Source organism: Rana temporaria, chromosome 3 (genome assembly GCF_905171775.1).
Source record: "Rana temporaria chromosome 3, aRanTem1.1, whole genome shotgun sequence".
Classification (NCBI taxonomy): Eukaryota; Metazoa; Chordata; class Amphibia; order Anura; family Ranidae; genus Rana; species Rana temporaria.
The window spans coordinates 54,850,398-54,873,003 of NC_053491.1; the positions used below are offsets into that span (position 1 = coordinate 54,850,398).

Genomic DNA, 22,606 nt, shown 5'->3' on the forward strand with positions numbered 1-22,606 from the left:
TTTGGTCTGCATGCACTGTATTCCGCAATATTGTTACCTGTGTAAACACCTGTTTGTTGTACCAAGTTTTTTTTAAAACCAAATAAAAAACAATTAAACAAACAAAAAAAAAAGTAACGCAGTGCCGGATTGCAAAAAATGATCCGGTCATGAAGGGGGGGGGTAAATCTTCCAGAGGTCAAGTGGTTAATGTGTAAAAGTTTTTGAGATTGAGCTTAGCAAGAGGAAGGAGGATTAAGGTGAGCACCACAGCCTATAGTCTCCACCTCAACCTCCCCCCCCCCTTCCGCTACATAAGGGGCCCTTTCAGACTCTCCCCTTAAATCAGTTTCAAAGGGAACTCAGACAGTGATGCTGATGTAAGGAGGACTCTTATGGGGACCCTGAATTTTCAGCCCATGAATATCTGTAAAATATATCACGTGGTCCTCATACTAAAATTCTGAGACCCTTGCTCTAAGACAGGGGTCTCCAAACTGCAGCCCGGGGGCCAGATGCAGCCCTTTGCCTGCCTTTATTCAACCCTTGGGGCACTAATATCCTCCCACTGATACGAGACTTTATTCTGACATCTAACAACAACACTGAGCATCATTTCTCCCACTGACACCAATAATAGGGCACTACTCCTCTAACCCAATACCAAAGGTGGTGATGTTTACTCCTACTGATCCCAGAAAAAAATTCACTCCTGCTGGCCACAATTTGTCCCTCCTGAAGTCTGAAGGACAGTAAACCGGCCCTTAGTTTAGAAAATTTGGATACCCCTGCTCTAAGACATACCATGTAAGCATTGGAACCTCCACTGCTATAACTGTTAAACACAAAAAAAAATAAAAAAATGATCCCCAGTATAGGAAGATTTTCAAGAAAACATTTAAGTTCTTTCTGTTCACAGATGTTCTTGAAACGGTACAGATTTCTAGTGATCGTGACACATTTGTTCTCTTATCATACGAAAAGAAAAAATAACAGTTCTGAAAATAACCAGAGGCCAGGTGTCAGCTGTGACAGAGCATACAAATAGCAAGCGAGGTCTAGCAGGAAGGTCAATGGGCAGTAACTGGGAAGAAAAGACAATATTCTTGCTGCATGTGGAAGCCGTGACTGTCACCACCAAACATTTCTCCACTCTTACCAAGTGTAACTGACAATTCCTGCAAAGACAGAACCACTGTCAGCTGAAAAGAATGAACATCATTACCTTACCTTATTCCTGAGTTGGTCATTCTCATCTTTACATGATAAAAATTGTTTCTTCCAATGTTCTACACTAGCAATAGACTCCTGAAGAGCCAAGGACAACCGGGCATTGCTCTCCCTCAGTGTCTCCAGTTCAGTTTCCCACTTCTTTACGTTGGAAGTGCTGATAGGAAAATAAAACACAAAATATTAGATTTTTTTATATTTGTGCAAAGCAAATGAGCTTTGTAGAAAAAAAAAAAAAAAAAAACAAAGAACGGTAACTGAAAAGGTTATAAATGTTTGTTTTAATATACAAGTTAAGCCCCCTCAAGAAAAGACCATAAGGGCCAACACAGCATTGAAGATTCTTTTCACTGTTGGTCTATTCTTAGCTGCTCTGTTGAAAGTCTTGAGCAGAGCTCAATAGCTGAAGCTCAAAGTAAAGCGTAGTACCCAACAGTTTTTTTTTTGTTCAACGTTAAACAAACGAAAAAAATAACGATCTGATGTTAGTACAGCCCCGCCAGAACACTCCGATTAGTACTCTCAGCCATTGGTTCTCCAGCATGCTTGTCAAACCAGCCAAATGTCGGCCGTTTTTTTTTTTTTAACTGGCCAATGTCTGACAAAAAAAAATTCAGCCAGGCTATATGGATTTTAATCCAAGATTCTGAAAGAGACTGTCACAGAAACCTTGTCATTGTAAATTGCATTTCTTGGAGTTCATTGAGGGACATTGAGTTGAGTTTAAGGCCACTTTCCCACTGAGACGCTTCTAAACTACCAGTAAAAACACTGAGCGCTTTTGAAGAGCTTTCCTTTTTTTCAATTCTAAATTTGTATTTTATTTTTTAAAGCAAGAAAGCAATACAAGAAACATAAGAAGAGGAATAAGCAAAATCAAATCAGACAGCGTATATATGGATATTACATTGCATCACTCTCTTCAACTCTATTTACTATCCATAGTTTACCACCGAGGGAAATTATAATATTCTATATCACAAACAATTTTCAATCCATTCCCCCCGAGGAGAGATGTGGTAACCAAAATACTATTACTACTTTTAACTAAATTTCAAACTTCCCCAAGTATTTCATCTCCACCCCGATTATCCATATATTCTCTATATATTAGACTAATTCCCTCTTTATCTCCGTCACACTTCCTTCCCTGTTTTATCCCCTCATTCCCTCCCCCTTATCCCTTCCTCAAGATCCCAATCTCCACCTTTTCCTCCTCCGTCCGTGTATGCCCACGGACCGGAAGGGAAGAAAAGGAAAAAGGAAAAAAAAATAAAAATTGAAGAGCTTTCCATTCATTTCAATGGAGAAGGGAGTTTGTCACAGCCCTGCCAGCCCCAGTGTAAAAGCATTCATTGATTTGAATGAAAATACGTTTTCGTGAGCTTTTTAGGCTCCGTTGTTAGCGTAAAAGCGCCTCAGTGTGAAAGTGGTCTTACTGCTTCCTACAGGAAGATTTGGACACTGGCAAAAAAAACAAACGGTGACCAGTCTGGTATAACCCCTCCTACTCCCACCAATCCTCAGTTTGGTAGAAAAGCAATACCAAAAGCATGATCATAGACATGGATGGGCATGCTGAGGGTAGGTGGGGTTATTCTGGGCTAGTCACTGTTTTTTGTTTGTCAGTGTCCAAATCATCTTGTATGTTGCCTTCTAACCCAACTCCGAATTCCCAGGTCGCTCAATAAATGGGAAAGAAACCATTTTTATAGGTTAACATATTAGTGCTTTATTTCTAAATATCATTAGAATGATTTTATTTACAAACTGCATAACTACAGGTAGGGAAAATGACAAGGATTCTCTCTCCAAGCCATGACCTCCCTGACATCGGCTCCAACTACAGCCTCAGAATAGATTTACAAACAATGCTGAGGCTGTGTGCAGGAAATAAGCTTTTGATCACAGCCTCAGAACCCTTTACATATGCTGAGGCTGTGAGGGGGCAAAAACAAAAGCACACTTGCATTACCATATAAAAACAAAAAACCTAGAATGCTCTGTGACATAGCTACACCCTGTATCAAATGTTGGATTTTTAAAATGAGGACTTACACCGATAAGCCATAACATAAGGACTACCCCTACCTAATATTGAGTAGGTCCTTCTACTGCCAAAACAGTCCTAGCCCATTGAGAGAAAGACTTCCCTAGACCTCTAAAGGTATAATGTGGTATCTGGCACCAAGCTGTCAGTACAAGATCCTTTAAAGTGGAAATCCATGCTCTAAGCCTAAAACTGCTGGCATCCCCCTCTAACTCCTATACCAACTACCCTATAGAAGGAGGATGCCTATACTTATCAATTCTCAGAGCGCTGTGGTTGGGTCACATGATCTCCCCAGCGGCCAGCTTTAGGGGAGAAAAGAGAGATCGCTGACAACAGATGGAATGCCTGGGTTTACCATGGGGCATCCATTGTTGGCTGTATACCTCCTTTCCCCTGAAGCCACTGCGAATAGGTAGGTATAGGCATCTTTCTTCTACAGGGTAATTATTATAGGAGTTAAAAGGGAGGTGGGAGCATTTCAAAATGTAGTTAGAGCCTGGAATTCCACTTTAAAGTGGTTGTATACCCTCATGGTATACTTGCACCTACAGGTAAGCCTACATTAAGGCTTACCTGTAGGTGCTTGCAATATCTCCTTAACCTACATGGTTAAGGAGATATTTGCAGAAAAGCAGGTGCCGATGTCTACGGCGCACTGAGCACTGAACTTTTGAATGGGAGCCTGCCGGAAAGTGCCGGAAATGTGCGCATGCGCAGGGATCGTGCTGATCGGCGCGCATGAGCGGGAGTGACGTCATCGCCGCTCCAGCCAGTCACAGAGCCGGAGCGGGGATACCCGGAAGTCACTCCGGGTATCAATGGCGGTGATGGAGGACGTGTCCGAGGACCGCTGCTGGGAGCTTCGATCTAAGGTAGTCATACTAGCTCATTATGCCTTTGCCTTGCAGTTTTTTTTTATTATTTTTAAGGGTATACAACCGCTTTAAGTCCTGTAAGTTACAAGGTGGAGCCTCTATGGATCAGACTTGTTTTCCAGCACATCCCATGGATGCTTGATTGGATTGAGATTTGGAGAATTTGGAGGCCAGCACCTCAAAAGACACCTTCTTCCATTTCCAGTTCTGATGCTCACACGCCCGTTGTAGGTGATTTTGGCTGCGGACATGGGTCAACATGGGCACCCTGACTGGTCTGCAGCCATATAAGCAACAAACTGTGATGCACTGTGTGTTTCGACACCTCTATCAGTACCAGCATTAACTTTTCCAGCAATTTAAGCTACAGTTGCTTTTTTCTGTATCGGACTACATGGGCCAACCATTCACTCTTTGCATGCATCAATGAGCCTTGGTTGTCCATGGCCCTGTTGCCATTTTTTTTCTTCTTTGGATCACTGTTGGTAGGTCCAGACTACTGCAGACCGTAAACATCCCACAACAGCTGCAGATTTTGATGGGACCCAGTCATCCAACCATTGCAATTTGGCGCCTGTCAACTTTTATGTGTTCTTGTAACGAGATTATTTATGTTATTTACCTGTTATTGGTCACATTTTTATTGTTGATCGATGTACATAAATGGTATGTAAAAAGATTTAACATATCAGCTTAAAACTTGTATGCTTTAAAACCAAATTTAAAACAATTGTTCCTCAATAAAATTTAGTGTATGTATAGAATAAACATTTGTTAAATGTTTTATTTTGTGCCACACTAAACTATTTGGCAAGTATGCATTTATATAGTATTTGGTAATGTCTGTTTACAAGCATTTAGTAACAGTTTTTTTTTCCGTATTAAATGGTGAAATCTATTATAAGCCATTTGTTTATTTTTCTTAAAATGGCACTAAGCTATGAACACTTGAAGGAGAGAGGCAGCAGCTGTTCCATCCCCATGGTTTACATTATTGAGCACACTCAAAGCGAAGCAACTGCTTTCAAATAGATCACAGTATCGGCTTCAACAAGTGTCCGCATTGATCTGCACTGCGGTAAATCTACAGCTCACTTCACAATGCTAAATAATCCCACAATTCAGTATAACATGAACAAACTGTTTAATATGCAAGTATAAAACAGGCACAAAATATTTCTAAACTTTATTACATATAATCAAGAAAATAAACTGGAATTCCGTCATGAATGACTAAATTTAAAATTTCACTGCCAAGAACACCTATTATACTCAGGATACTATGGTATAAACCGGGAGTCTAACATTTCTAAACAAAGGTCCAATTTACGGTCCTTCAGACATTAGGGGGCCCAGACTATGGTCAGTAAAAAAAAAAAAAAAAAGGAAGGCTTGTTGGTCAGAAGAAAAACATTTTTTTTTATAATGCATGTGGTCAGTAGGAATAGTGTCCCATTGTTGGGGTCTGAGGGAAGAATGGTGCCTCATTGGTGTCAGTGGGAGGAGTAGTGCCTAGTACCAGTGGGAGGCACAGAGCCCCAAGTGCCAGATAAAGGCAAGCAAAGGGCTGCACCCAATTCACAGGCCATCGTTGGCAGACCCAGACCACTGGTATAAACAATGGAATGTTCAGAAATTTATATTTATTATGAAACCATGGTAAAGATGCAAACTGGTCAGTAGACAATAGGCATGTCTTGCACATACCCTGCAGAGCACTAATAATACAAAGTTATACTAGTAAGTAACCCCAAAAACCCAGGTTGTTACAAAAATGTTTGTTCGGTTCCCGAAATAAAGTCTCGGACCGTCCCATTTGGCCTCACAATTGATCCATCTCTATGATAAGTAGCTTCTTAGTTAAGCAAAAGGGTTGATTTACAAAAGAAAAAGGGTGTTTCTTACTTAGGCCTGTTTCACACTGCTGTGTTGTGGTTTGGCCGCAGCGTAGGTGGATTTTGTGTGGTTAACCTGCTGTTTCCCATAGACTTTCTATTAGGTAGCACCATTCATTCATTATTTTGTTTTTTAAAAAGTGAACTTATTCTTTAACCCTTCATTAAATCTTCCCACAAACTTCACCACTGTTCTGATGGTGCCATAAGCAGGAAGGTGTGTACTTACACATGTTCTGAAGCTGTTCAGTGCTGCAACTGTTTTGGGCAAGGGTCAGGGATCCTGTGTTTAAACTTGCCGACGTACAATTAGGAGATGACCGCCAAGGCCTGCATGCTCAATCTTACTCCCATGTCATCCAGGCACTACAAACAATTGCTTAAAATTTACTTACTCAATGCAGTCAAGGCCTGCGTTTCTTTGTACTGGCAGCAGACATCCTCCCCTCCTATGAGTGCATGGTTACGTAAATCTCAGAGATTTATGAGATAGAAGCACCCGCCTCTGCCAATGGCATGGAGGAACACTACACTAGTTGATCTGGATCTACATATACCATTACCAATGTGGGTCCCCTGTGAGGGCACCCTCTAGAAATAGGGCAAAAGTGCTTAGAGGAGTAGTGTATTTCCCCTCACTACCTACACCCAGAGAGCCTTGCAAAGCAGCTTTCAGATTGCATTTTCCCTCAACGCCTATTCCGGCTTTTGCCATTTTTTATTTTTCCCTACCTATACCCCTTTTTTGCTTTCAGCTCTCTCCTGGAGTACCTTTTTCCATCAGAGTTAGCAGGCTGTTGGAACTACGTAATGGTGTCGGAACCCTCTATTCTTTTTTACCAGAAACATGCTCCTCCTATTTCCCTGGAGCCCTGGGAGTTGGCTCTGTGTTTATCCTCCCTGACCTGCTTCAGTCATTCTGTGTGGGCTCTGTATTGTTTCCTAGAGACAGTTTGTAAAAGTTTTTTGTTTTTATTATTATATCTGATGAAATCTGCTGCATCTTTTACATGCTGATGCACAAAATCTGTTGCACCTTTTTTGATCTCCGTTTTTGTTGTCTCATGGCAAAAACTTAAATAATATAGAATTAGAAGAAAAAATAATAAACTTGTACTGAGAGACGTATGGGGGCTGCTATGGCTGATGTCCATGTTGGTTAGCGGTTATTCTGACCCAATGGCTTGAAATGCTTCCTAAATAACTGAACCAGAATAAGTGTGCAAATTAAATGACAAACGTCGGAAAACCTTACCTGCAACACTTGTTCTGGGTCAGCGAGCGATTCAACATATGTAAACCATGGGATCAGCACAACACCCAAGCAACTATCCATTATAATTTGGTTCATGGAATGATTTGCTGATGGTCTCATATTTTTTCCATCATTAGCTTCTACAGGCATACCCCACTTTATAGTACACAATGGGGTTTATTTACTAAAGCTGAAAAAGCGCAAAATCAGGCTCACTTCTGCATAGAAACCAAGGAGCTTCTAACCCCAGCTTGTTCAATTAAGCTTTGGTAATAAAACCTGAAAGCTCATTGGCTTTTATGCAGAAGTGAGCCTGATGTTGCACTTACCAACATTAGTAAATAAACCCCATTGTGTACTTAAAAGTGGGGTATACCTGTATAAGGTTAAAATTTGTTTTGTTCGTATTATTTAAAAATTCTTGGACATACAGGGAATAGATTTTGGGGCAGGGTGAGCCTGTGCCACAGATTATTATGGCGGTCTAGGCTAGATTTTGTAGGAGGAAGGCACACTAATGATCCACATGTGTGCTGCATTTATCTTGGAGCCAGAGTTAGAGCTCAGAGACCCAACCTCCCAAAGGGGGTCAGTGTGAGAAAGGAGCAGTGAGAGATGCTCTTATGCACCATACTGTCCAGGTCGGGACAGACCACCGCCTGGGCCTAAGAGAGAATCCATGAGTGACAGAGCAGCTGGGAAGCTACAAGGGAAGATGCAAAGCCGAGGTACAGCTTCTGTACATGTACTGGGACATGTTTGATTGTCAGGAGGACCAAGAGGTACTAATCGGAGCAGTAAAGCTGCCAACAGAGCGAGGAGGCGGAATGCTATTTTTTGTTCGTATTGATGATGAAAATCCTGTATGGAAAGACATACTTATATGAACTTTTGACGTTGTTTTAAATAAAACTGTGCAGAAAAGCCCAGAAAACTATTTCTGCAGTGGAGTAAACTCACATTTTTGCCATTACCGACGAGTTGTAAAACCCCACAATGGGAAGAAATGTTTCTGTGGCGTCAGGGTATCACATACAGTGCCAAGTGGAGAGGAAGGCGATGAAGCAGAGAATAAAAAAATGTGGGGAGAGGATGAACTTGGATACCAAAGTGGAGGGGGGGGGGGGGGGTAAAAAAAAAAATTGTTTAGATTTTTTTGTAGCACAAATAGGGAAAGAAGGGGCTGGCTGAGTTGGACATCAAGGTAGCAGCAACAGCCCTGTTTCATATTGAATTTATAGTATGGACAAGTAAGAGCACTCACAACGGACAGTCATCAGCACTGTGGCTGTATAATGAGCATCCATCCAGTAAATCCTGGATCCGTTCATCCACTCAGCCTGGGTTCACACATGCGATGCTGTGCAGGTCACATGCGATGTCTATGCAATGCGAGTTCAGCCATACAGGTGTATGGCTGAACTCACATTGAATTTGCAAAAAAATAGTGCAGGAATCTTTCCCCCCCCCCCCCCCCACAGTAAGAATCACCTCCTAGGGAACACATTAACCCCTTGATCGCCCTCTAGTGTTAACCTCTTTCCTGCCAGTCATATTTATACAGCAATTAATGCATTTTCATAGCACGGATTGCTGTATAAATGTGAATGGTCCTAAAAATGTGTCAGAAGTGTCCGATGTGTCCGATGTGTCCGCCGCAATATCGCAGTCACGATAAAAATCGCAGATCGCCGCCATAACTAGTAAAAAAAATTATAAATAATAAAAATGTTATAAATCTATCCACTATTTTGTAGCCGCTATAACTTGTGCACAAACCAATCAATATACGCTTATTGCGATTTTTTTAACCAAAAAAATGTAGAAGAATACGTATTGGCCTATACGTATTGAGGAAAAAAATGTGTTTAAAAAAAATAATTGGATATTTATTATAGCAAAAAGTACAACATTTTGTGTTTTTTTCAAACTTGTCCCTCTTCTTTTGTTTATAGCGCAATAAATAAAAAACGCAGAGGGTACAGCGTTGCATGACCGAGCAAATGTCATTCAAAGTGCGACATCGATGAAAGCTGAAAAATGGCTTGGGCAGGAAGGGGGTGAACGTGCCCTGTAGGCAAGTGGTTAATATTGCAACAAACATTTGATGACATTCCACAGTCACATTCACCCTCCTATTTGCAGGAGGACTAGAAGAATGCAGCTGCCAGTGAACAGATGTCGGATCTCACTAGTACACAAAATGTTGCAATACGTGCACATTTCGAATTTTTTTTTTTACTCAGAATGCAACTGCAGAAAAAAAAGTTGTCGATGTGTTAAAAATGATGTGTCAAAAATTATAGTGCATCCCTGATTTATTTGACATGAGAACGGTGTATTTTCAGCATGTGTTGTCAGCCTTGCCTACTTCATTAATGACAAATTACAAGGGTCAATGACCTCTGAGCCCCTCCCCTACGGCCTGGTGCATGGGTAATTTTTGACACTTATCAAACAGATAAAACAAAAGTTCAATGGTGTATTTAGCAAAAAAAAAAAAAAAATGGTAGGAAATAAGAGGCGTTCATTGTGAAGGTTTACAGTAGGTGTTTGTGATATTGTGCTTTTAGCACGACAGCGTCGCGCTGATTCTCGGCGACAGGGTGCCGAGATCTCGCCGGCATCTCACACTCACTGGAATAGTGACAGCACATCCCAGCAAGCGCGTCATAGAAGCGACGGGAGATCCGACTTGGATTCCCGCCAATTCTACACGTGTGCGGCGTGTTATGAATCCTGAGGGGGAAGTCCCCGCCGGATTTCAAATAAAAATCCGGCATGGGTCCCCCCCTCAGGAGCATACCGGACCCTTAGGTCTGTTATGGGTTGTAAGGAGAGCCCCCCTACGCCGAAAAAAACGGCGTAGGGGGTCCCCCTACAATCCATACCAGACCCGTATCCAAAGCACGCTACCCGGCCAGCCAGGAAGGGAGTGGGGACGAGCGAGCGCCCCCCCCCCCTCCTGAGCCGTACCAGGCTGCATGCCCTCAACATGGGGGGGTTGGGTGCTCTGGGGCAGGGGGGCGCACTGCGGCCCCCCCACCTCAGAGCACCCTGTCCCCATGTTGATGAGGACAGGGCCCCTTCCCGACAACCCTGGCCGTTGGTTGTCGGGGTATGCGGGCGGGAGGCTTATCGGAATCTGGGAGCCCCCTTTAATAAGGGGGCCCCCAGATACCGGCCCCCCACCCTAAGTGAATGAGTATGGGGTACATCGTACCCCTACCCATTCACCTGCAAGAAAAGTGGTAAAAACACAAATAAACCACACAATGTATTAAAATATTTTATTTTTCTGCTCCGGAGGCCGCCCCCTGTCTTCTTTATTAGCTCTTTTACCAGGGGGGGCTTCTTCTTTGACGTCTTCGGGTGGGTGGGGGCCGCCGTCTGGTTCTCTTCCACCGCCGGGGGGGGATGGCTTTTAAAAAAGCCCCCACCCCCCCGGCGGGTTTCCTCCGGCGTCTTCGGCGGGGCTCTTCTTCTTCCGCTATCCCGACGGGTCTTCTCAACTCTCCGGGGTTCTCCTTCTGTCTTCGCCGCTCTCCGTTGTTGACTCGTCGCACCCCGGTTCTTCGTCTCGCAGTCCGGTCCCTTCTTCCGTGCTGTACGTCTTCTTCTGTGCTGTGAGTTCTTCTTCCGCGCTGTGACGTCATGTTCTTCACTTCTCTTCTTCTCCCCATGTTGACTCGCCGGTCCTCCTCGCTGAAATGACGGATGCGCGCCTTGCATCGGACCTATATAGGCCTCGCAGTCCCATCATGCTCTGTACCTACCCATGTGATACCTACCCACGTGGGTAGGTATCACATGGGTAGGTACCAGAGCATGATGGGATTGCGAGGCCTATATAGGTCCGATGCAAGGCGCGCATCCGTCATTTCAGCGAGGAGGACCGGCGAGTCAACATGGGGAGAAGGAGAGAAGTGAAGAACATGACGTCACAGCGCGGAAGAAGAACTCACAGCACAGAAGAAGACGTACAGCACGGAAGAAGGGACCGGACTGCGAGACGAAGAACCGGGGTGCGACGAGTCAACAACGGAGAGCGGCGAAGACAGAAGGAGAACCCCGGAGAGTTGAGAAGACCCGTCGGGATAGCGGAAGAAGAAGAGCCCCGCCGAAGACGCCGGAGGAAACCCGCCGGGGGGGTGGGGGCTTTTTTAAAAGCCATCCCCCCCCTGCGGTGGAAGAGAACCAGACGGCGGCCCCCACCCACCCGAAGACGTCAAAGAAGAAGCCCCCCCTGGTAAAAGAGCTAATAAAGAAGACAGGGGGCGGCCTCCGGAGCAGAAAAATAAAATATTTTAATACACTGTGTGGTTTATTTGTGTTTTTACCACTTTTCTTGCAGGTGAATGGGTAGGGGTACGATGTACCCCATACTCATTCACTTAGGGTGGGGGGCCGGTATCTGGGGGCCCCCTTATTAAAGGGGGCTCCCAGATTCCGATAAGCCTCCCGCCCGCATACCCCGACAACCAACGGCCAGGGTTGTCGGGAAGGGGCCCTGTCCTCATCAACATGGGGACAGGGTGCTCTGAGGTGGGGGGGCCGCAGTGCGCCCCCCTGCCCCAGAGCACCCAACCCCCCCATGTTGAGGGCATGCAGCCTGGTACGGCTCAGGAGGGGGGGGGCGCTCGCTCGTCCCCACTCCCTTCCTGGCTGGCCGGGTAGCGTGCTTTGGATACGGGTCTGGTATGGATTGTAGGGGGACCCCCTACGCCGTTTTTTTCGGCGTAGGGGGGCTCTCCTTACAACCCATAACAGACCTAAGGGTCCGGTATGCTCCTGAGGGGGGGACCCATGCCGGATTTTTATTTAAAATCCGGCGGGGACTTCCCCCTCAGGATTCATAACAAACGCCGCACACGTGTAGAATTGGCGGGAATCCAAGTCGGATCTCCCGTCGCTTCTATGACGGCTCTGTCTCCATCGCGGCAAGCCAGCTCGGCGCTGGCTCCCGCGATGGGGCTCGTAGGTGCTCAATCTCGCTGAGAAAGAGAGCGAGATTGACACAAAATCGGCTTCACCTACTGTACATACAGATAAACCTAGAGGCAAATCTCATTACTGGAGCTCCCCATGGTGCTGAAACAGGGTTTATACACCGTTTTAGCATTGAGAAGGCTACATTTCCCTTCTTTTTTTTTCACCAAACAAAAAAAAAACAAAAAACAAACACAGTGTAACCTTCATCAACTGGGGCCTCATTCAGTTTAAATGATAAAAGTGGCCTGGTCACTAAAATCAAGCTGCCCAAAAAGCCGTCCTTGAAACAATACTTACTTTTAGCCATGACCAGGCTGCCAAACACCACTTTGCTGCAGAGAAATTCTGAAACGGAAGGCTTTTCAGATACCGACACTCTGTGGTCTCCTGGTCCCTTGCTGAGCTCAATGGATCCTTCCACTGACCCCCTAACACTGCTATTGGACAACCAATGATGTAGGGGTCTGTGGAAGGAACCAATGAATGCAGTGGGTATCTAAGAATTTGTCACTTCCAGAAGTGTTGGTTCCTGTAGAGCAAGGGTCTCCAAACATTCTAAACAAAGGGCCGGTTTATTGTCCTTCAGACTCTTGGAGGGCCGGACTTTGGCCAGCGGGAGTAGAAATTTTCCTGGCATCATTGTTAGTGAACATCTGGTATTAGGGGGAGGAATAGTGCCCCATTGCTGGTATCATAGGGGGTAATAGTGCTCTATTAGTTGTGTCAGTGGGAGAAATGGTGCTCCATTGTTGGTGTCAGATGGCAGAATAGTGTCTCGTATCAGTGGGAGGGATAGTGCCCCAAGGGCCGGATAAAGGCAAGCAAAGGGCCGCATCCGGCCCTCGGGCCGCAGTTTGGAGACCACTGCTGTAGAGACTTAATTGGACGACATCCCTGCACCAGCACGACCTTTGGCAGCACAGGCAGTGGGTAAGGCAAATATATTCTTTTGCAGGATTAGCTATTTTTTGGGCACTTTCATTTTAGTGAAAGAGTGGTTTAAACTCAGGGCTTCAAAAAAGGCTGGACATGACCCAAAAAACAAAAGATTGACGTGTCTGGCGTAGGCTTTCATTACCCTCACTTTCCGTACAGACTCTCCTTTAGTCCAAGGGAGGGGGCGAGCACGACACTCCACACAGGGAGAAAGCCTTGCATTACTGTGTGTAGTTACAGACAGAAGAAATAAGGACATTTAAAAGCAAAATGGAAGGATGAGGTAAGTGAAGGAGGACTGCACTAAGGTAAAGGAAGCTGTTTAGGGGGAAAAAAAATTACCTTTACAACCCCTTTAAGCTACTGCCTGTGTGCGACTTTAAATCACTATGTTCTGTATGGTTGTTTTTTTATTTCCCTTTTTTGTTCATATTATTATGCCTTTTCCTCATTTGGAAATCCTTTTACTGTAACCTGAAAACCTTTAGACCTCTTTCACACTGAGGGGCTTTGCAGGCGCCATAACGTTAAAAATAGTGCCTACAAAGCGCCCTGAAAGAGCCGCTTCTCACACTGGAGCAGTGCGCTGGCAGGACGCTAAAAAAAAGTCCTACTACCAGCATCTTTGGAGCGGTGTGTATACCGCTCCTGCCCATTGAAATTAAGGGGCACCGCGGCTATACCGCGGGCAAAGTGCCGCTGCATCGGTTCTTTGCGGGTGGTTTTAACTCTTTTTTGACCACTAGCAGGGGTTAAAAGTGTCCCGCTAGCGGCTGAAAAGCGCTGCAAAAAATTTGATGGTAAAGCACCACTAAAAATAGTAGCGCTTTACCGCTGACGTACCAACCACCCCAGCGTGAAAGGGGCCTTAATAAAAAAGAGGTTATACACAAAACCAAATACTTTGTTATCTTCGCTACTTTTCAGGTCAGAATAGTAAGCACTGGGCGTAGAGTCTTACAGCCATCAGATCAAGCGAGTATTCTGCTACAGGGTTTAGTTTAGTGTTAGGTAGTCACTTAGTTTAGTTTAAATAGTTTAAAGGGGTTGTAAAGTCAGAAGTTTTTTTTATCCTAATGCATTCTATGCATCAAGATAAACAGCTTCCCTTAGCCCTCCTACTAATACTTACCCGAGCCCCATCTCTGTCCAGTGATGTCCAACGAGTGTCTAGGCCAGGGGTGGGCAATTATTTTTTCGATGGGGCCACATGAGAAACTAAAAATATTTTGGAGGGCCGGGCCAAAAGGCTAAACTCAATACTGCATAAAATCAATTGTATTTCTTTATAAAAAGCAGTAAATATCATTGTTGGACAACTGGTACGAGTACTTGTTATAGACATGGCACAGGAGGGGGACAGAGGCTGGGGACATGGCACAGGAGGGGGACAGAGGCTGGGGACATGGCACAGGAGGGGGACAGAGGCTGGGGACATGACACAGGAGGGGGACAGAGGCTGGGGACATGACACAGGAGGGGGACAGAGGCTGGGGACAGAAGCTGGGGACATGACACAGGAGGGGGACAGAGGCTGGGGACATGACACAGGAGGGGGACAGAGGCTGGGGACATGACACAGGAGGGGGACAGAGGCTGGGGACATGACACAGGAGGGGGACAGAGGCTGGGGACATGGCACAGGAGGGGGACAGAGGCTGGGGACATGGCACAGGAGGGGGACAGAGGCTGGGGACATGACACAGGAGGGGGACAGAGGCTGGGGACATGACACAGGAGGGGGACAGACGCTGGGGACATGACACAGGAGGGGGACAGACGCTGGGGACATGACACAGGAGGGGGACAGCCGCTGGGGACATGACACAGGAGGGGGACAGCCGCTGGGGACATGACACAGGAGGGGGACAGCCGCTGGGGACATGACACAGGAGGGGGACAGCCGCTGGGGACATGACACAGGAGGGGGACAGCCGCTGGGGACATGACACAGGAGGGGGACAGACGCTGGGGACATGACACAGGAGGGGGACAGACGCTGGGGACATGGCACAGGAGGGGGACAGACGCTGGGGACAGGCAGCCACTGTTTAATCAATAACAATTGATTAAACAGTGGCTGCGTGTGATGGCACAGTGGTTGCGTTTGATGGGCACAGTGGCGACAATTGATGGCACAGTGGCTGCGTGTGATGGGCACAGTGGCAACAATTGATGGCACAGTGACTGCGTGTGTTGGCACAGTGGCTGCATGTGATGGCACTGTGGCTGCGTTTGATGGGCACAGTGGCTGCGTGTGATTGGCACAGTGGCTGCGTTTGATGGGCAGAGTGGCTGCGTGTTATTGGCACAGTGGCTGCGTGTGATGGGCACAGTGGCTGCGTTTGATGGGCACAGTGGCTGCATTTGATGGGCACAGTGGCTGCGTGTGATTGGCACAGTGGCTGCGTGTGATTGGCACAGTGGCTGCGTGTGATTGGCACAGTGGCTGCGTTTGGGAACAGTGGCGACAATTGATTGCACAGTGGCTGCGTGTGATTGGCACAGTGGCTGCGTTTGATGGGCACAGTGGCTGCATTTGATGGGCACAGTGGCTGCGTGTGATTGGCACAGTGGCTGCGTGTGATTGGCACAGTGGCTGCGTGTGATTGGCACAGTGGCTGCGTGTGATTGGCACAGTGGCTGCGTTTGGGAACAGTGGCGACAATTGATTGCACAGTGGCTGCGTGTGATTGGCACAGTGGCTGCGTTCGATGGGCACAGTGGCTGCGTTCGATGGGCACAGTGGCTGCGTGTGATTGGCACAGTGGCTGCGTGTGATTGGCACAGTGGCTGCATGTGATTGGCACAGTGGCTGCGTTTGGGAACAGTGGCAACAATTGATTGCACAGTGGCTGCGTGTGATTGGCACAGTGGCTGCGTTTGATGGGAACAGTGGCTGCGTGTGATTGGCACAGTGGCTGCGTGTGATTGGCATAGTGGCTGCGTGTGATTGGCACAGTGGCTGCATTTGATGGGCACAGTGGCGACAATTTATGTTGGCACAGTGGCTGCGTGTGTTGGCACAAGTGGCTGCATGTGTTAACACAGTGGCTGTGTGTGATGGGCACAGTGGCGACAATTGATGGCACAGTGGCTGCGATTAATGTTAATTCACGCCGCTGAAATGAACCGACACGACCAACTGAATAGGGGGGGGGGGGAGCGACGAGCACACAAAGTGACAGGAGGAAAGGGAGCCAGGAGCGCACTCGGCAGCCAGGCAGTCGGCACACAATGTGTAAAGTGCCGCTGCCCGTGGCCCCGCGCTGTGACAGTGAGTGACACACTGGCTGGTTGCGCCCCCCTCCTGCACTAAATGGTAGCGCCCTGCCCTGCCTACTGTTATCACCGCGGCAGGGAACATTACAGACAGCGTTCGTTTGAACAGCTGTTTTCCCCGCCGCGCATAGACACTCCCCCTTGGACGGATCTGTCCAATCGCGAGCAAGGGGGAGTGTCTATGTGACTCCCCCTTGCTCGCGATTGGACAGATCCGTCCAAGGGGGAGTGTCTATGCGCAGCGGGGAAAACAGCTGTTCAAACGAACGCTGTCTGTAATGTTCCCCGCCGCGGTGATTAACGTGGCAGCGGCGGCGATTTTCGGCGGCGGCGGGGGGGCCGGATTAAAAGGTCCGCGGGCCATATACGGCCCGCGGGCCGTAGTTTGCCCAGGTCTGGTCTAGGCTGTCTGGGACTCTACCTCCCGATTGGCTAAGACACAGTAGCAGCGCCATTGGCTCCCACTGCTGTCGATCAAAATCAGTTGGCCAATCAGGTGAAAGGGGGGGGGGGGGACCAAACCACAGCTCTGTGTCTGAATGGACTTTACAATCACTTTAGGGGTTGTGTGTTCAACAGGGTTATGTTAGAGGTTAAGTATAAGGCTGCATTCACACCTAGGCGTACAAAATCACTGCGTTTTGTCCCACGAATTGCGCGACAAATTGCGGTGTTTTGTACCGCGATTTGCGGCGACAAAACGCAGCGATTGTGAATGCAGCCTCACCCCCTCTATGGAGATGGTTCACATCTCCTTTGCCGAACGCCGCCTGAAAAAAAGGTCCGGGACTTTTTTTCAGGCGTACGGCGTACGGCGTTCGGCGTGGAGATGTGAACCATCTCCATAGAGGGCAATGTGTGTTCATCCCTCCAGTGTCTCGGGGCTGCTGCGGCGTCACACTACAGGCGACAAAACGCCTAGGTGTGAATGGGGGCTAAGAGGCAGGTTACATTTTGAAGGGATTATGTAGGGTGAAGTTTACAGGTTAGGGGATACATTAATGTTAATGACATTGTACACATTAGGGGACCACCAGTTACCCTACAGTGGCCAAGAACATAGCAGTCCAAAATAGTGGTTACAAATCCTACCTACATTCAGCAGCTAGCAAGGTAGTTCAACAAAGGGCATCATTGCCTGGTACTTCACAATACTCCTACCTACACATAGCTGCTATTCAGGTTACACTTAGGCACTGATATGAATGCCCGAGATCAGAGACATTACTTTTGGCAGGCAATCTATTACAGTGATACTAAACACACGCTCTTTAATTTACATTGTCCCTTATATTTCTTTATGTGGACGATGGCACTGTAATTATTTTAATAAAGAAACCTCCTTCCTAATTGATATACAGCCGTCACATGACCCAGCTCATTCCCAGCCTGTCTGCAGGGAAACATAAGCAGGAAGAGCTTCTAGTCCTCTGCTGCTGGTCCCATTAAAAAAAAAAAAAAAAAGAAGAAATTAAATTAATAATATTTTTTAAACTGGCATACAAATATATTGTATATTTTAAGTCAAATCTTATTTTTTTTGTGGCAATAACATGGAGCGGGCGGATTTCTGCAGGTCACTGGCTGTGTCACACCCCTCCAACTTGTGTCTTAGAATAAGAGTGAGGTAAAGCCACCATTAATCTACATGTAAAATCCCGCCCCCATTGTGTTTACATGGGGGTGGTTTAAAAATGTTTTTTATTTTATGCTTTTATTTTATTTTTTTACTTAAAGTGGTTGTAAACCCTTTACAACCACCTTTTGCTACAGGTAAGCCTATAATAAGGCTTACCTGTAAGAACACCGGATATCTCCTAAACCTGCATGATTTAGGAGATATCTCCTGTAACTGCATGTGCCGACGTCATTGGCACAAGCGCACTGAAGCAACGGCACGTAAGTGTCATTGCTTCAGTTAGACTGTGCTGTTGCCGGCATGAGTGCAGGAGTAACATAATCGCGGCTCCGGCCAATCACAGTCCCGAAGCCTGCGATACCCGGAAATAACTCAGTTAGTGATGTCGCCAGCTGGAGCGGTGTACGAAGACCGATTCGGGGGCTTTGATCTAAGGTAAGTAATACATAATGTGCTAGTATGCTATACATACTAGCTCATTATGCCTTTGTCTTGCAGTTTTTGGCCCAGATTCAAGAAGCACTTGCGCCCGCGCAACCATAGGTTGCGCGGCGCAAGGGCTTACTTGCTCCGGTGTAACGAGTGCTCCTGATTCAGGAACCTCGTTACACCGAATGCAGCCTAGGATGTGACAAACATAAGCCTCCTTATGCCTTCACATCCCAGGCTGCATTCTTGCGTTGGCCGCTAGGGGGCGCGGCCTTTGTGATCGGCGTGTAGTATGCAAATTGTATACTACCACCGATTCACAAAAGTTGCGCGGGCCCTTCTCACGCAAGGTACGGAGTTTCCGTACGGCGCCTTTAGCATAAGGCTGCTCCTGTTAATAGCAGGCGCAGCCAATGCTAAAGTATAGCTGCGCCTCCCGCTCGCGACGTTCAAATTTCACGTCGTTTACGTAAGTGAACCGTGAATGGCGCTGGACGCCATTCACGTTCACTTACAAGCAAATGACGTCCTTGCGACGTCATTTGCCGCAATGCACGTCGGGAAAGTTTCCCGACGGAGCATGCGCTGTTCGCTCGGCGCGGGAGCGCGCCTAATTTAAATGATTCCCGCCCCCAGCGGGATCATTTACATTAGGCAGCCTTGCGCCCGGCTGCTTAGCATATTGCCCGCGCAATTTACGGAGCAACTGCTCCGTGAATCGCGGGCAAAGCGCAATATTTGCGTGGGCGCAGAGAAAAAAATTTGCTCTTTGCCCACGCAAATATTGCGCGATTCTACTTGAATCTGGGCCTTTATTTTTTTTATAGTTTAGTTCAGGGGTGTACAACCACTTTAAAAGAGAAGTACAGCCAAGGCTAGTTTGGCTGTATTTATCCTGTGGATCACAGGAGTGCAGTTCGTTTTGCACTCCTGTGACTGTTTTTCAGCAGACCGGTGCTGAAGTCCGCTCTCTGCTGACATCCATAGGTGTGCGCAGCCTATTGCATTAGGGTGTGCACCCTTAAACTCAAAACACACGTGTGTATGTTTCTACATATATATGACCCTGGCACATTTGATCTCCCTGCTTGCACAGTAAAAGAGAAGAGCATAAACACTTCTCTTATGGCAGAGCCAGTAAGAGGGAGATATTTCCCATGTTCCTGCTGCTACACAGTGCATAACACTAACACTAATGTGCATGGGGTAATTCGGGTGTGCCTGGGCACACCCAGCACACACTGTGCGCACGCCTATGCTGACATTACAGAAGTCGCTCCAGGGTCTGCACCATCACCACAATGCAAGTCAGGATCCGCCAGATCCCTGGACCGACACCCGGCTCAGCCCCTCAGCGAGCCGCTGAGAGCCTGCCGCTCCACCCCCTCTACAGCTCAGGGCTTCAGTGAGCGAGGAAGGGGCAGAGCAGAGAGCTGTGACTGACAGTCTGCAGCTCTCTGCTCACGGAGTTGTCAGAACCAAATAATCAGCAGTGTTCGATTGCTTGCTTCTCAGTGTAGAGGCGCCAAGGGACAGATGCTGCATCCACCTAGGCATGTATGAAACTGGAAAAACCTCAACCCTATACTTGTCTTTCGACTTTATTGCCATCACAGGGGATGAGCAAGACCCCTAAAGATAGCTTTGGGCAGAACAGGTACTCTTTATTGAGACATCAGGGGTCACCAATATGGTGTTATTTCTTTATGAATTGGACACTGTACCGTCATATAGTAATAGCGTATCAAATAAGAACTACAGTGGAACTTTGGGATAAGAGTAACGCGGTTAACGAGCATTATAAAAGACGGGCACCTTTTATTTAAAAATTCTGACTCGGTTTGCGAGTGCTGTCCTGCAAAACAAGCAGTGTTCAAGCTAATGGGGTGTGCAGTACTGCATTTGTCCTGAGGTGCGGGTGTCCTGGAGCAGAGCCGATCTGAGCCGTTCAGAAATACTCCGTTCCCAGGTGTTTCTGAGCCTTTCCGAGGTCATGCGGGCCATCCCCCGATCATTTCCAAGGCTCACCAGCGCCCCCCCCCACCTCTGGCCACATGCAGTATTGCATGCTATTGAAGTAAATGTGGAACAAATTATTTTCATTTCCACAGAGGAAACTCGCTCTGATATGCGAGTGTATTGAATTACGAGAATTCTCCTGGAACAGATTATGCTCGCAATCCGAGGTTCCACTGTACTTGAATTTGTCCCTCCTGTCAGTATCAACAATAAAAATGTAACAGGGTTTTCGTGAATTTGGCACAACTCTTCTGAATATCTAAACACCGCCAGTTGCAAATGTCATTCTGAAATTGCACGTAATATCAATTATCTACAGCACAAAATACGATCTAAATACATACGCCGACTTTTTCCCATGTGACCCTTGGAGCTGGAGATTTAACCACTTCCCGACCTCCTCATGTACATTTACATCGGCAGAATGGCACGGACAGGCACAATCACGTACCTGTACGTCCTCTGCTAGACGTGGGTCGGGGGTCCGATCGGGACCTCCCCGGTACATGCGGAGGTCGGGTCCGCTCGGGGAGCAATCCGGGACGACGGCGCGGCTAATTGTTTATAGCCGCTCCGTCACGATCGCTCCCCGGAGCTGAAGAACGGGGAGAGCCGTGTGTAAACACGGCTTCCCCTTGCTTCACTGTGTCGGCGCATCAATCGCATCATCCCCTTTATAGGGGAGACACGATCAATGACGTCATTCCTACAGCCACACACCCCTACACTAGTAAACACATACACAGTGATCCCTAACTCCTACAGCGCCCCCTGTGTTTAACTCCCAAACTGCAACTGTCATTTTCACAATAAACAATGCAATTTAAATGCATTTTTTGCTGTGAAAATGACAATTGTCCCAAAAATGTGTCAAAATTGTCCGAAGTGTCCGCCATAATGTCGCAGTCACGAAAAAAATCGCTGATCGCCGCCATTAGTAGTAAAAAAAAAATAATAAATAAAAATGCAAAAAAACTATCCCCTATTTTGTAAACGCTATAAATTTTGCGCAAACGAACCGATAAACGATTATTGCGATTTTTTTTACCAAAAATAGGTAGAAGAATACGTATCGGCCGAAAACTGAGGAAAAAAAATGTTTTATATATATGTTTTTGGGGGATATTTATTACAGCAAAAAGTAAAAAATATTGCATTTTTTTCAAAATTGTCGCTCTATTTTTGTTTATAGCGCAAAAAATAAAAACCGCAGAGGTGATCAAATACCACCAAAAGAAAGCTCTATTTGTGGGGAAAAAAGACGCCAATTTTGTTTGGGAGCCACGTCGCACGACCGCGCAATTGTCTGTTAAAGCGACGCAGTCCTGAACTGTAAAAACCCCTTGGGTCTTTAGGCAGCATTTTGGTCCGGGGCTTAAGTGGTTAAGAGGTAACAAGGCATTTTCTCGTGCAAATCTCAACAATAGAACGAAAGCCAAAAGAAAAATATTTTTCTCCTTGTGTGCTAGAGCAGCAGCAGATTTCCTCGAGCGTCTTCTAGAGAGTGATCATAGAGTAGCGAGGACAATAGTTTGTACGCTGCCAGAAGTAGAGGATTCCTTCCGGCTTTTCTGTTCATCATATGTGAGCAATGTCATCTTAATTCACTGTGACTTCTGAGCCAAATGCTGCTCATGCTTCTGCCCATGGGACATTCCATGATGCATTATGCCTTCTGGATACATGGCGACCGCGTCCATCTCAAATGTAAGTGACAATAGCTGAAGGCTCCAAATAATGGATCACAATTCTATTTATATCTGATACATATGAAAAATCTGTCATAATGTGTAGAGAACTATGACAGGACATCTATGGATCTATCTCACAAAAGGTTGTCCACGTTATGTAACATAATTCAACATGGATTGAAGTTTCAGGATGTGCCAAGATAAACGAATCAACTAAATAGTTATTGGGAACATAAGCAAAGGTTTAACTTTATATTAAGAATGCATCATTAACCACTTCACCCCCGGAAGGATTTACCCACTTCCTGTCCAGGCCATTTTTTGCGATACG

General features: G+C 46.5%; 1 protein-coding gene across 3 annotated transcripts in view; it reads right to left on the reverse strand.

The window, feature by feature from the left end:
• The window catches only part of HOMER2 (homer scaffold protein 2), a 304,233-nt gene that overhangs the window by 82,704 nt on the left and 198,923 nt on the right, over positions 1–22,606 (reverse strand). For all 3 annotated transcript variants that reach the window (XM_040342588.1, XM_040342589.1, XM_040342590.1), the window contains one exon: positions 1,210–1,366. In XM_040342588.1, coding sequence (XP_040198522.1) covers positions 1,210–1,366 — 157 coding nt within the window. The remainder of the gene's footprint in view (positions 1–1,209; positions 1,367–22,606) is intronic.